General features: G+C 45.1%; 1 protein-coding gene across 4 annotated transcripts in view; it reads left to right on the top strand.

Annotated features, from left to right (window-relative positions):
• Nucleotides 1-13,931, top strand: part of RAPGEF4 (Rap guanine nucleotide exchange factor 4) — a 256,769-nt gene that overhangs the window by 233,807 nt on the left and 9,031 nt on the right. For all 4 annotated transcript variants that reach the window (XM_083154794.1, XM_083154793.1, XM_083154792.1 and 1 more), the window contains 3 exons: nucleotides 8,698-8,748; nucleotides 11,207-11,294; nucleotides 12,344-12,408. In XM_083154794.1, coding sequence (XP_083010920.1) covers nucleotides 8,698-8,748; nucleotides 11,207-11,294; nucleotides 12,344-12,408 — 204 coding nt within the window. The remainder of the gene's footprint in view (nucleotides 1-8,697; nucleotides 8,749-11,206; nucleotides 11,295-12,343; nucleotides 12,409-13,931) is intronic.

Raw genomic sequence — 13,931 nt, 5'->3', positions numbered from 1 at the left:
ATCATAAAAAAGAGAAATCACATGGTATAAAACCTTACAACACATACATGGAGGAACAGCCAACATACAGTATGTGGTGATAGAAGGTGCTAATAAATAATGTAAATTAGGTCAGACAACATTGTTAATGCGTTTACACAAAGGTGCAAAAGGGAGCCTGTCAATTAATGGTCATAGATACTGCAAGCCAGAAGATGGGTCTGTCCATACACTGTTGTGTTCTTATTCCGCCAATTAAAATGGAGACGGATCACAATAGTTTACTGAAATAAAACCAATACATTTTATCACTACAATACATTCATGAGAAACAAAATCATAGCATCAACCTCTCATGGATTCGATTGGGCACCTCCAGGAACATAGAAAAATGCAGGGGGGGTTCCAGTTGACCAGAAACCACCCAGAATAATGACTGAAATCATGACCACAACAGTGATAGTATATAATAGGTTACACATGTAGATACAACTTGGTGTATTCTATACCCTATCTTTAGCCGTATCTAAAGCACTGTTGTATATGCAGCAACAGACATCACAGAAAACTATGACACTGATTATGTGTGTACAACAGAGCCATTTATACATCACGAGCAAGGGCAGATTAAGCTGCGGAACTCTGGCACAGAACCAAGGAGAAATACAATGCCATGACACTGTGTGGGCTATAGGAAGAGGAGCTGCACAGCTCACTGCTATGAGAGAATGCAATAACATGTATTGGTACTTATGTAATATCTGGGCTCCCGTTTTTCTTGTGAGACCGCGTCCCCTCGCGGGGCTCGCTGCGCTCGCCACGCTTCGGGCACGGTGGCTCGCTGCGCTCGCCACACTATATAAAATCAACTCCATGCGTAGTTGGATAGTAGGGGTATGAAAAAATGGGGTGCATTTAACATGGGAGCCCAGATAATACATAAGTACCCATGTATTAAACAATGGCAATGACTTTGGTAATCTTGTAATGGTCACTAGCAGCCATGCAAATGTATAGCAAGAACAAACCATGTGGTTGACTTGCACATGTGAAAGGTCAACAACAGGGTCAGTTGGCTGCCATGTAAAGGATAGAAATCTGAAAAGGTCAACTTGTACAGAAGGTCAATACAGTGAATCGTCGACATGGAAATGGTCAACACAAAAATGGTTGATCTAGGTTTTTTTAATTGTATTTTGGGGGTCATTATGTATGTTGAACCATGTAAAATAAAAAATAGTGGAAACATGTACCGTAGCCGCCTGGCTTTGCCACGCTTTGGGCAGGTTTGTATTCCTAATCGTAATCCACCAGGATGGTAAAGTATGAAAGAAAAAACGTGTTGACCATACGTGTCTCCACCATTGTCATATTGACCGTTTGAACCTGTTGACCATAAGCAAAGTTGACCCCTTATATATCGACCCGTTGACCATCTTGACTTTTTGTACCTGTTGACTATATGGGACAGACCTATTGACTGTCGATCTATTGATCGTTGACTTATCATCCGGATACCATTTAATTTATGGAGGAATATTGTTTATATTTGTTCGATTTGGTTTGTTCTGTAGTGTGCTCTATGTATGTTCTGTTCTATGCATGATGTATTATTTTATCTTAGGTACAATTTTTATACTTTTGTATTTTATGTATTGTGTGTCCCCCATTGCGTATTTCTGTGGCATTTTATAATCTAATAAATTAATAACAAAAATAATATAAAATGTAGCTTCTTGGGGTGTCCAACTTACGGGAAGAGCAGCAGTGGCAGAGTTGTTGCTAGTCCCCATTTCTTTTTGCTCCTCCCTTCAAAAACGTCAGTAAAGCTTAGGCACAAGGTGGCAGTACGTAGTGGGGTACTCAACCCAGATAACTGGTCATCCAGTAAAATAAATGTGTCAATAGCCCATTGTGGGTTGGTCATGCTCTTTTAGATCTACAGTGTCTAGGTCTACAATCAAAAGCTCAACAACTACAGGTAGACAGTCAAAAGGTGAAAATGTTGACAGTCAAAAGGTCAACAGGGTCAAAAGGTTGAGTCAAAAGGTTGACAGGGTCTAAAGGTCGACATGGAAAGGGTCAAAAAGCATTTTTTCATGCTTTTTTTTGGGTCAACACGAGTTTTGTATGTTTTTTTGGTAGCATGGACACCGTATAAGTATACCGCCTCATGAAAAAAACTCACGTCGACCTTTTAACTGTCAACCTTATGACCATGTTGATCTTTTGACCATGACGACCTTTTGACTGTCGACTCTTTGACCATGTTGACCTCTGGACTGTCAACCTTTTTACTATGTCAACCTTTTGACTGTCGACTAATAGTTGTTGACCTTTTGATTGTCTACCTAGACACTGTAGATCTATTGCCTGGCTACCTTGTGGGTCACAGGAGGGACTGTGACATGTGTCACGTGTCAGGTCTGCAGGAAGTACTCATACTTCGCATTTCCAATGTAATAGGGGCAGCACGGATGGTGTAATGGTTAGCATTACTGCCTCACAGCACTGAGGTCATGGGTTCTATCCCCACCATGTGTTATATATACGGGGCAGTACGGATGGTGTAATGGTTACATTACTGCCTCACAGCACCGAGGTCATGGGCTCTATCCCCACCATGTGTTATATATACGGGGCAGTACGGATGGTGTAATGGTTGCATTACTGCCTCACAGCGCTGAGGTCATGGGTTCTATCCCCACCATGTGTTATATATACGGGGCAGTACGGACGGTGTAATGGTTACATTACTGCCTCACAGCACTGAGGTCATGGGTTCTATCCCCACCATGTATTATATATACGGGGCATTACGGATGGTGTAATGGTTAGCATTACTGCCTCACAGCACTGAGGTCATGGGTTCTATCCCCACCATGTATTATATATACGGGGCAGTACGGACGGTGTAATGGTTAGCATTACTGCCTCACAGCACTGAGGTCATGGGTTCTATCCCCACCATGTATTATATATACGGGGCAGTACGGACGGTGTAATGGTTACATTACTGCCTCACAGCACTGAGGTCATGGGTTCTATCCCCACCATGTGTTATATATACGGGGCAGTACGGACGGTGTAATGGTTACATTACTGCCTCACAGTGCTGAGGTCATGGGTTCTATCCCCACCATGTGTTATATATACGGGGCAGTACGGACGGTGTAATGGTTACATTACTGCCTCACAGCGCTGAGGTCATGGGTTCTATCCCCACCAAGTATTATATATACGGGGCAGTACGGATGGTGTAATGGTTAGCATTACTGCCTCACAGCGCTGAGGTCATGGGTTCTATCCCCACCATGTATTATATATACGGGGCAGTACGGATGGTGTAATGGTTACATTACTGCCTCACAGCGCTGAGGTCATGGGTTCTATCCCCACCATGTATTATATATACGGGGCAGTACGGACGGTGTAATGGTTACATTACTGCCTCACAGCACTGAGGTCATGGGTTCTATCCCCACCATGCAGTGGCGTAACTAGAAATTTTGCTCCCCCCAGCCAAAAAAGTTTCTGGCGCCCCCCCCCCCATGCCCCTTAAACATTACGTCACACATCATAATGCCCCTTGCACTATATGCCACATGCCGTCATTAAACTTATACTCCACAAATCTAAATGCACCTTACCCTATGGCCTGAATTTCATGCCGCCCGAGTTCAGTGCAGTGCGAGATATCCGATGAATTCTGATGTTTTTTAAAGGGGAATTAACTTACAAGGCATGGTTTTGCCTTGTAAGCTAATTCCCCTTTAAAAAAACGTCAGAATTCAGCGGACATCTCGCACTACACTGAACTCGGGCGAGATGTCCGCTGTCGACGAAGTCGCACTGCCGCCAGAAAAAGGGTGTGACCTCACTGAGAGGGGAAAAGGCTTATTGGGAATAATGCTCCCACAAGCCATGCCTCCCGTTTTCATCACTATGGAGGCATGCTAAGCGCTCTGTAAGCTTCTGGCATGCCCCCAGCCCCTCAGACAGATGCTAACGCATGGACACGCAGACGCCGGCAAACAGACAGATACTGACAAATGGACAGATCCTAAAACACGGGCGCTGACAAGTTGATACATGGACGCCGACACAGACACATATGTTGACACATGGACACTGAAAGACGCCTATACACAGGGATACGCTGACACACGGACTGCACATAGAGACACTGATGCTGACAGATGCTGATATCTAGAGACATAATACAGACACCCAGACACTGACACAAATATGCTGACATGTGATGACACAGACACTGAGGGGTGAATTTATGAAGCTTGGAGAAGTGTTATCTATCCCCATAAAGAACGTTATGAGCAAGGTAATAATGGTTCAGCCAATCAGCTCTTACCTGTCAATTTACATATTGTAGCTGATTGGCTGAACCATTATCACCTTGCTCATAACGTTCTTTATGGGGATAGATAACACTTCTCCAAGCTTCATAAATTCACCCCTGAATGCTTTGCATACCACTGTAGAAAACCAGGTTTTGAAAGAGTTAACCTTATTGTTGTGTTCAGCTCCTGTGCTGAAGCCTGTAGAAAGGGAGGGCTCTGTAACCGGAGTGCAGAGTGCAGGGGAATAGAAGGCAGCCGCTGGAGCAGGACGCAGGATGGTCAGGAACAGAAAGCAGGGAGAGGGACGATTCCTTAGCTGCCCAGCCTGCGCGGACGGAGGTTGTGTGTACTGTGTACACAGACGAACTTCCTGCCTGTAATGCTGCTGCTGCTGGGAGGAAGGGAGGGAGAGAGACGGAGTGAGACAGGACGGACCTTACCTCAGCTCTGCAGGTTAGAGTGAGAGGCTTCCGGCGCCCACGCAGCCCCCGCTCCTCCAAGCAGTGGCGGGGGCTGCCTTACACAAGTTACGCCACTGCCACCATGTATTATATATACGGGGCAGTACGGATGGTGTAATGGTTACATTACTGCCTCACAGCATTGAGGTCATGGGTTCTATCCCCACCATGTGTTATATATACGGGGCAGTACGGATGGTGTAATGGTTAGCATTACTGCCTCACAGCGCTGAGGTCATGGGCTCTATCCCCACCATGTGTTATATATACAGGGCAGTACGGATGGTGTAATGGTTAGTATTACTGCCTCACAGCACTGAGGTCATGGGTTCTATCCCCACCATGTGTTATATATACGGGGCAGTACGGATGGTGTAATGGTTATATTACTGCCTCCCAGCACTGAGGTCTTGGGTTCTATCCCCACCATGTGTCATATATACAGGGCAGTACGGACGGTGTAATGGTTACATTACTTCCTCACAGCGCTGAGGTCATGGGTTCTATCCCCACCATGTGTTATATATACGGGGCAGTACGGACGGTGTAATGGTTACATTACTGCCTCACAGCACTGAGGTCATGGGTTCTATCCCCACCATGTGTCATATATACAGGGCAGTACGGACGGTGTAATGGTTACATTACTTCCTCACAGCGCTGAGGTCATGGGTTCTATCCCCACCATGTGTTATATATACGGGGCAGTACGGACGGTGTAATGGTTACATTACTGCCTCACAGCGCTGAGGTCATGGGTTCTATCCCCACCATGTGTTATATATACAGGGCGGTACGGATGGTGTAATGGTTAGCATTACTGCCTCACAGCACTGAGGTCATGGGTTCTATCCCCACCATGTGTTATATATACAGGGCAGTACGGATGGTGTAATGGTTATATTACTGCCTCACAGCGCTGAGGTCATGAGTTCTATCCCCACCATGTGTTATATATACGGGGCAGTACTGATGGTGTAATGGTTACATTACTGCCTCACAGCACTGAGGTCATGGGTTCTATCCCCACCATGTGTTATATATACAGGGCAGTACGGACGGTGTAATGGTCCGCATTACTGCCTCACAGCGCTGAGGTCATGGGTTCTATTCCCACCATGTGTTATATATACGGGGCAGTACGGACGGTGTAATGGTTAGTATTACTGCATCACAGCACTGAGGTCATAGGTTCTATTCCCACCATGTGTTATATATACTGGGCAGTACGGATGGTGTAATGGTTACATTACTGCCTCACAGCGCTGAGGTCATGGGTTCTATCCCCACTATGTGTTATGTATACAGGGCAGTACGGATGGTGTAATGGTTAGCATTACTGCCTCACAGCGCTGAGGTCATGGGTTCTATCCCCACCATGTGTTATATATACTGGGCAGTACGGACAGTGTAATGGTCACATTACTGCCTCACAGCACTGAGGTCATGGGTTCTATCCCCACCATGTGTTATATATACCGGGCAGTACGGATGGTGTAATGGTTAGCATTACTGCCTCACAGCACTGAGGTCATGGGTTCTATCCCCACCATGTGTTATATATACGGGGCAGTACGGATGGTGTAATGGTTACATTACTGCCTCACAGCACTGAGGTCATGGGTTCTATCCCCACCATGTGTTATATATACAGGGCAGTACGGATGGTGTAATGGTTACATTACTGCCTCACAGCACTGAGGTCATGGGTTCTATCCCCATCATGTGTTATATATACGGGGCAGTACGGATGGTGTAATGGTTATAGCATTACTGCCTCACAGCACTGAGGTCATGGGTTCTATCCCCACCATGTGTTATATATACGGGGCAGTACGGATGGTGTAATGGTTAGCATTACTGCCTCACAGCGCTGAGGTCATGGGTTCTATCCCCACCATGTGTTATATATACGGGGCAGTACGGATGGTGTTATGGTTAGCATTACTGCCTCACAGCGCTGAGGTTATGGGTTCTAACCCCACCATGTGTTATATATACGGGGCAGTACGGATGGTGTAATGGTTACATTACTGCCTCACAGCACTGAGGTCATGGGTTCTATCCCCACCATGTGTTATATATACCGGGCAGTACGGATGGTGTAATGGTTACATTACTGCCTCACAGCACTGAGGTCATGGGTTCTATCCCCACCATGTGTTATATATACCGGGCAGTACGGATGGTGTAATGGTTAGCATTACTGCCTCACAGCACTGAGGTCATGGGTTCTATCCCCACCATGTGTTATATATACGGGGCAGTACGGATGGTGTAATGGTTACATTACTGCCTCACAGCACTGAGGTCATGGGTTCTATTCCCACCATGTGTTATATATACGGGGCAGTACGGATGGTGTAATGGTTAGCATTACTGCCTCACAGCACTGAGGTCATGGGTTCTATCCCCACCATGTGTTATATATACAGTGCAGTATGGATGGTGTAATGGTTAGCATTACTTCCTCACAGCACTGAGGTCATGGGTTCTATTCCCACCATGTGTTATATATACGGGGCAGTACGGACGGTGTAATGGTTACATTACTGCCTCACAGCACTGAGGTCATGGGTTCTATCCCCACCATGTGTTATATATACGGGCAGTACGGACGGTGTAATGGTTAGCATTACTGCCTCACAGCGCTGAGGTCATGGGTTCTATTCCCACCATGTGTTATATATACGGGGCAGTACGGATGGTGTAATGGTTACATTACTGCCTCACAGCACTGAGGTCATGGGTTCTATTCCCACCATGTGTTATATATACGGGGCAGTACGGGCAGTGTAATGGTTAGCATTACTGCCTCACAGCGCTGAGGTCATGGGTTCCATTCCCACCATGGCCCTAACTGTGCAGAGTTGTACATTCTCCCCCCTGCTTGCTTGGGTTTACTCCGGGTACTCCGGTTTCCTCCCACAATACCAAAATATACTGGTAGGTTAAGTGGCTTCCAACAAAAATTAACCTTAGAATGTCTGTGTGCATGTACATGTGGTAGGGAATATAGATTGTAAGCTCCACTGGGGCAGGGACTGATGTGAATGTTCAAATATTCTCTGTAAAGTGCTGCAAAATATGTGTGCGCTATATAAGAAACTGGAAATAAATAAAATAAATAAATATGACAGATTGTTTGGGTGGCATAATAGTCTTTATGTAGTGGCAGGGTAGTCTTAATGTAGCATTAAATATATGTATACAAAGATATAGCTTTGTATATTATCTCTGCACCAATTACATCTGCCCCACCTGCAGTACACATGGTTTTGTCCATTTGAGAAGGAATTTGCCTTTGCGTGTGAACCAGAATAAGGGCCATAGTGTAAATGGTTTGCAAACATTTTAATGACTTCCTTGACGAGGATCCGAGCACCTTTTTGCTATAAGTCCTGTATTGTGGCCAGAGAATCAGGCCATCAGCAGTCACGTGTGTCTCAGTAGACGAGCATGCTGACCTTGATAGTAACTGCGAGTGGTCCACTCGTGCGATTATGGGAGTGAGGGCAGGACTGCTAGTGACAGGTGCAGGGTCGTGTTGTGAGGACAGGCAAGGAAGGCATAAAACAAATGCACAGACTGAGACGTAGACGGTGGAAGGAGCTCAGGCTTCTGTCAAATGGATTTAGGGATCAGATCCTCGTAATATCCTCCAGGAATGCTTAAGACAAGTGACATTTGGAATAGATATCACTCATCAAATGTCAAAAGTGACATTTCTGGGCAGTAACCGCATACATGACAAAGGGGTTACGGTCTTTTTAACAATATATTACTAGCTAGAAATGTACTTCAGCCACAGTGTGTGTTTTATATAGCAGAGAACGTACATTTGCTGGATTACTATTTATAAAACATTGATTTTGTTGTCTTTTTTGTATTTTTTTTAGAAACTTCCCAGCAAGTTCAAAAAGATCTACGCAGAATTCGAAAATTTAATGGTGAGTGATCTATGCATCGAAGTCGTGGTTTTAGGCAGTATTAACCCTTTCAGTGCCAACAGTGCTGTGAGAGATGTGCAAAATATCCGCTTAAAAATGCCAGGCTAGTAGGCGCGGAACATGAATCACTTTGGTCTTTGCTGTTTTGAACATCTCTCACAGCATAGGCAAATGCAGGGGGGGGGGGGGTTCTGGTTGCCCGGAAACCCCCTCCTCTTGCTAAGTGTCTTAAATTATGACAACAATAGCTGGTATATGATATGATCAGTAGAGCTGCCACCACATCATGCAGTGTAAGGGACAGAGCTGAGCTGCCACCACATCATGCAGTATAAGGGGCAGAGCGGAGCTGCTGCACATGCCCAGTGTACCAGCTTCTACCACATTTACTGTATGCGCGGATCTGAGCCCTTAAACATCGCACTGGACCAGAGAGTAGCTGCAAGGAGGAAGAGACAGGAGCCTTACCATGAAGTGGGAGACTGTGAGCTTAGAAAGTGTAGTACTGGTTCTATTATGGTTCTGTATTTATTTGTTTGTGTATTTATTTATGGATTTATTATGTTTAACCTTTTTCTGACCACTTATCTTATTTAAATGTGTGAAACAGCCTATACTATAGACCATCTGTACTGTTAAATATTAATACTGTAACATACCTCCCAACTTTTAAGGATAGCAAGGAGGGACAAAGGCACGCGCCCAGAATTAGGAGGCGTGGCTTGTCGGGGAGGGGCCGTGGCCTATAATTACAACGTTCTGCGAGGCCACGCCCCTGTTTTGACGCTGTTGGGGGCATGGACCAAAGCCACGTCTATTTACCGCTGGCCAGCAACTGACAGGGGGACCCCTAACTGCCCCCTCCCCCCCCGGCGCGGGACACTGCCGGCCACGGAAGGGACGCGGGAGTGTCCCAAAAAAAATGGGAAGTTCCTGCGGTAATCAGGACGGTTGGGAGATATACTGTAATACTATATTCTATATATATATATATATATATAGTTTATAAAAAGACCAATTTTCAGGGCTGTTACCACTCCCCCAGATTGCCGTACTTAGCGCAATGCGCTGCAGAGTGGGAGATTTTGGATTACATTTGGAAACCTCCCTCTAAAAATCCTGCATTTGCCACTGCACAGCAAAGTTGGCACTCAAAGGGTTAAGAAACACTCGCTCGAGCCAATGTAGAGAGAACACTGCGCCAGTGTACGTAACATAACATTTGTGAAACCACATGTCTGTGCTCTTTAACCTGATCAGGCAGATGTGGGATATGAAGAAAGTAGGGATGACTTGCACAGACCTAATGTAGGGTACACACCAGGACGACCCGCTCACGATGCACATCGTGAGCGGGTCGTCAGTGTCTCGTCCGACCCGCTCACGGTGACGCGGGGGGGCATGACCAGCTCACGATGTGCACCGTGAGCGGGTCCGATCCGATGGCGACCCGCTCCCGGCTGTATGGTCGTCATTGAGATCCTACCTGCAGCAGGTAGGATCTCAATAACGACCGACCGACCCGCGGGACCGCGCATCGGATCGGTATCAGTCCACAGCAGGTCAGAAAAGGGCCCAATCAGCACACAATCTACATCCAATTGATCGGAATTGGATCTAGATTGTGGGGATCGGGCCCTAGTCGTCCTGGTGTGTACCCAGCATTACAGTAGTGAATTTCATATATGACCAACATGTACTGATATACTGATTTCTATATCCACAATATGAGTGTTGGTGGTGCTCCCAAGAGCTATGGTAATGCTAGATAATAGAGAAAAGGCGATAACTCTCTTTGTTGGGGCACTGTTTTTGTGTAATTACATGTCACATTTCTTTATATTTTTCTCAAATTAAAATATGTATGTGTCCCTGAACATATGAGAAATTACAGTTTTAGACAGGATTACTGTCTAAAACTGTAATTTCTCATATGTTCAGGGACACACACACATTTTATTTGAGAAAAATATAAAGAAATGTGACATGTAATTACACTTGGACATAATAAAATTCCATCTTGACCCCCTCCCCGTGTTTTTTTCCCTATCCTCAAACCCCTTCCCTTCTCAATTCCCCCTCTCTCCCCTCTTCCTTCCACCCCTTCTTTGCTTCTCTTTCTCACTTCTTTTTACTGGTTCCCAGTTGTTTCCTCTTTTTTCTCTTTTCTTAAAAATTTCTTTCTTCTACTTTTCCACATTGGAATTTAGTATTGCTGTAAGGTCCATGTACCTTGTTTTAATGTATATCAATAAAATTGTATATTAATAAAATAAAAAAGCAGTGCCCCAACAAAGAGAGATGTGGGATATGACTCTCTCTCTCTCTCTCTCTCTCTATGTATATACAGTACAAAGTAGCGTTGTGCCACATCACTGGGGCAATAAGGGTACATAGCTCTTCTGATCATATGAATACACCTTTATACCGCTCTTTACATAACTGTTTTGTATTTCAGGACCCATCACGAAATCACAGAGCTTACAGACTGACAGTGGCTAAGCTAGAGCCGCCCATCATCCCATTCACACCTCTACTAATCAAAGGTAGTTTTCTATTTTAAATGTATAAGTTAAAGCTGTGGATATCAATCCGGAATATGTTGCACTACAGGTGGGTCATTTGTAACATGTGCAGAGAAAGTTAGATTTGGGTGAGTTATTTTTTTTTTCTGTGCAGGGTAAATAATACTGTCTGCTTTATTTTTACAGAGAGAGATAAAGTAGCAGTCAATCAGCTCCTAACTGCTATGTTTGAAAAGTGACAGTTGGGTAAACTGGTCTACTTTATGGCTCCTCCCTGTGGGAGGGAGCAGCCTGGTACACAGCAGGAGGGGGTTGAGGTTGTTAAGTAGGGGGCAGTCCAAAGGCAGAAACCCAACCCCCAAGGTTGCCTTTACAATGCTCACATTACGGGCTTTTTAAAGCAGGGTCGGGGCTACAATGAGGCAATTTAGCATAAATCACATGAGTATCCCGCCCACTTTTGTTCCTTGAGATAGAGGTCAGCCGGATGCGGGAGATTTGCCCACTTTTCTGGGGTGCTGGAAGTGCAACACAATTTTCAGGAGTCTGATGGACATTTCATGAGAGTAGGCAACAATGCAGTTAGGAGCTGATTGGTTGGTACTTTTATCTCTCTCCACTCTCTCAAATTTTTTATCAAATAAACCTCAGCATGGTCCAAATTGCTTAGCCCTGTACTTAAGGCCCATACACACTGGGCGATTTTGTGCTGAAAGCAGCTCAGTTTTGTCGTTTGAGCCGCTACCAGCTCAAAAGGCACCCAGTGTGTACGGGGTAGCGGTGAGCAGTGATGCACGCTCCCACGTTATCGCTGGCCACCGCCGCTCATCTGCTGGTATTACCACAGGGTGGACAGCTTTCCATAGCGTTCTGCTATGGAAAAGCATCCACCTCCCAGGAAAATCACTCGGATGGGAGAAAATTGCTGAGTGTGTATTCCGCTGAGTGATTTTCAGCCCAGCAATTTTCCCATCGCCGCTCTGCATACACGCCCACTGTGTCTGCACCTTTACACAGATTTATACTACAGTTGTGTCAGCTGTTAATCATTCCTTTGTGTTTCTTTCCAGATATGACCTTCACCCATGAGGGCAACAAAACATTTATCGACCATCTTATAAACTTTGAGAAAATGGTAGGTTTCCCATTACCACTGATGACTAACGATAGCCATTGCAGCCCCCGGAAGGTGGAATTAATATTCCCTAGTATAATATAATAATTGTTACATGCGCCACCCAGGAGATTAGAAATAAACAGCTTACACTAAGCACGGCAATATGTGGTTATTGGAAGATATTTCTTCAGTCCCATCTGTGAGCGTTCCTCATTTGTAATGCTAAATCGCAGTTTAAGTAATGTCATTATGCAAATTAATTCTACGTTAAATATTTAACTGTAAACATGCGTTTAACCTTCTTGACTCATTAAGCTACAGTGGCATTAGTGACTCGCATTGCTCTTTGTAGGAATGAGGTTTGGGAATGATTTGAGGATAGAAATAGTGTATTATTTATCAAATCCACCTATCGGGCATCTTTAGACCGAACAAAGGGGGCGATTCAGGGCTGATTGGTCAGGTCTGAATTTCATCAAACAGCCGATGCGCATGCGCTTATACAGTATGCGCAGTTGCAAACCCCAGGAAACCAAAAACTGTGAGCCTCTCAGCCAGGAGTAAATGACGAGGGGGAGGCAGTGTGATCCTAGGGGGGAGATGTACTACTAACTTCCTTGTTACAGGCTGTTTTTTTTTTTAAATGACAGTTTACAGCTGATTGGTAGTTTGTCTCTTTCTCCACTTTATCACTCTCCGAGTTTTAGCACATCTGCCCCTTTGTCATAGGTGTACACAAACCTATTGCTTTGCAGTTGAGTGAATATCGACAGTTGGCACATGTACTGTATGTGATGCATTGGTATTGCTTGCCACACTGGTTGCAGAGAGGAATTATTTACAAGTGATTATCAGGGACTGCTTGGGGGCAAATATCGGGGAGTGGTGACATAAACTCAGACTTGCCGCTGCTGTTTTGGGGTGTGTATTTGAGGATGCCCCTAAAGTCCAATTTTGCAGCTGCACTGTCTGTAACATCTAGTTTCATACAACCACACTACATGACCATGGGGATACTGAGAACTTCAGTAATCATGTGACCATGCTACGTGACCATGGGGTTACTGAGAACTTCAGTAATCATGCGACCACACTACATGACCATGGGGCTACTGAGATCTTCAGTAATCATGTGACCACGCTACGTGACCATTGGGCTACTAGGAACTTCAGTAATCATGTGACCACGCTACGTGACCATAGGGCTACTGAGAACTTCAGTAATCATGCAACCACACTACGCGACCATGGGGCTACGGAGAGCTTCAGTAATCATGTGACCACACTACGCGACCATGGGGCTACTGAGAGCTTCAGTAATCATGTGACCACACTATGCGACCATGGGGCTACTGAGAGCTTCAGTAATCATGTGACCACAACTCATTCGCTATGGATGCTGCATCTATGTATACAACCGATGGGATTTGCAAAACTGCTGGTGGACATCTTACTAGAAATCCAGGTGACAGTGAAATTTGCATATTTCGCAATCTGCTGCATGCAAAGACGATACTGCGAATGTCCCTGCTTCTCCATAT

Source organism: Crinia signifera, chromosome 7 (assembly GCF_055691185.1).
Source record: "Crinia signifera chromosome 7, ASM5569118v1, whole genome shotgun sequence".
Classification (NCBI taxonomy): Eukaryota; Metazoa; Chordata; class Amphibia; order Anura; family Myobatrachidae; genus Crinia; species Crinia signifera.
The sequence above is the reverse complement of the archived record's forward strand: the minus strand, read 5'-3'. Positions and strand labels throughout refer to the sequence as shown.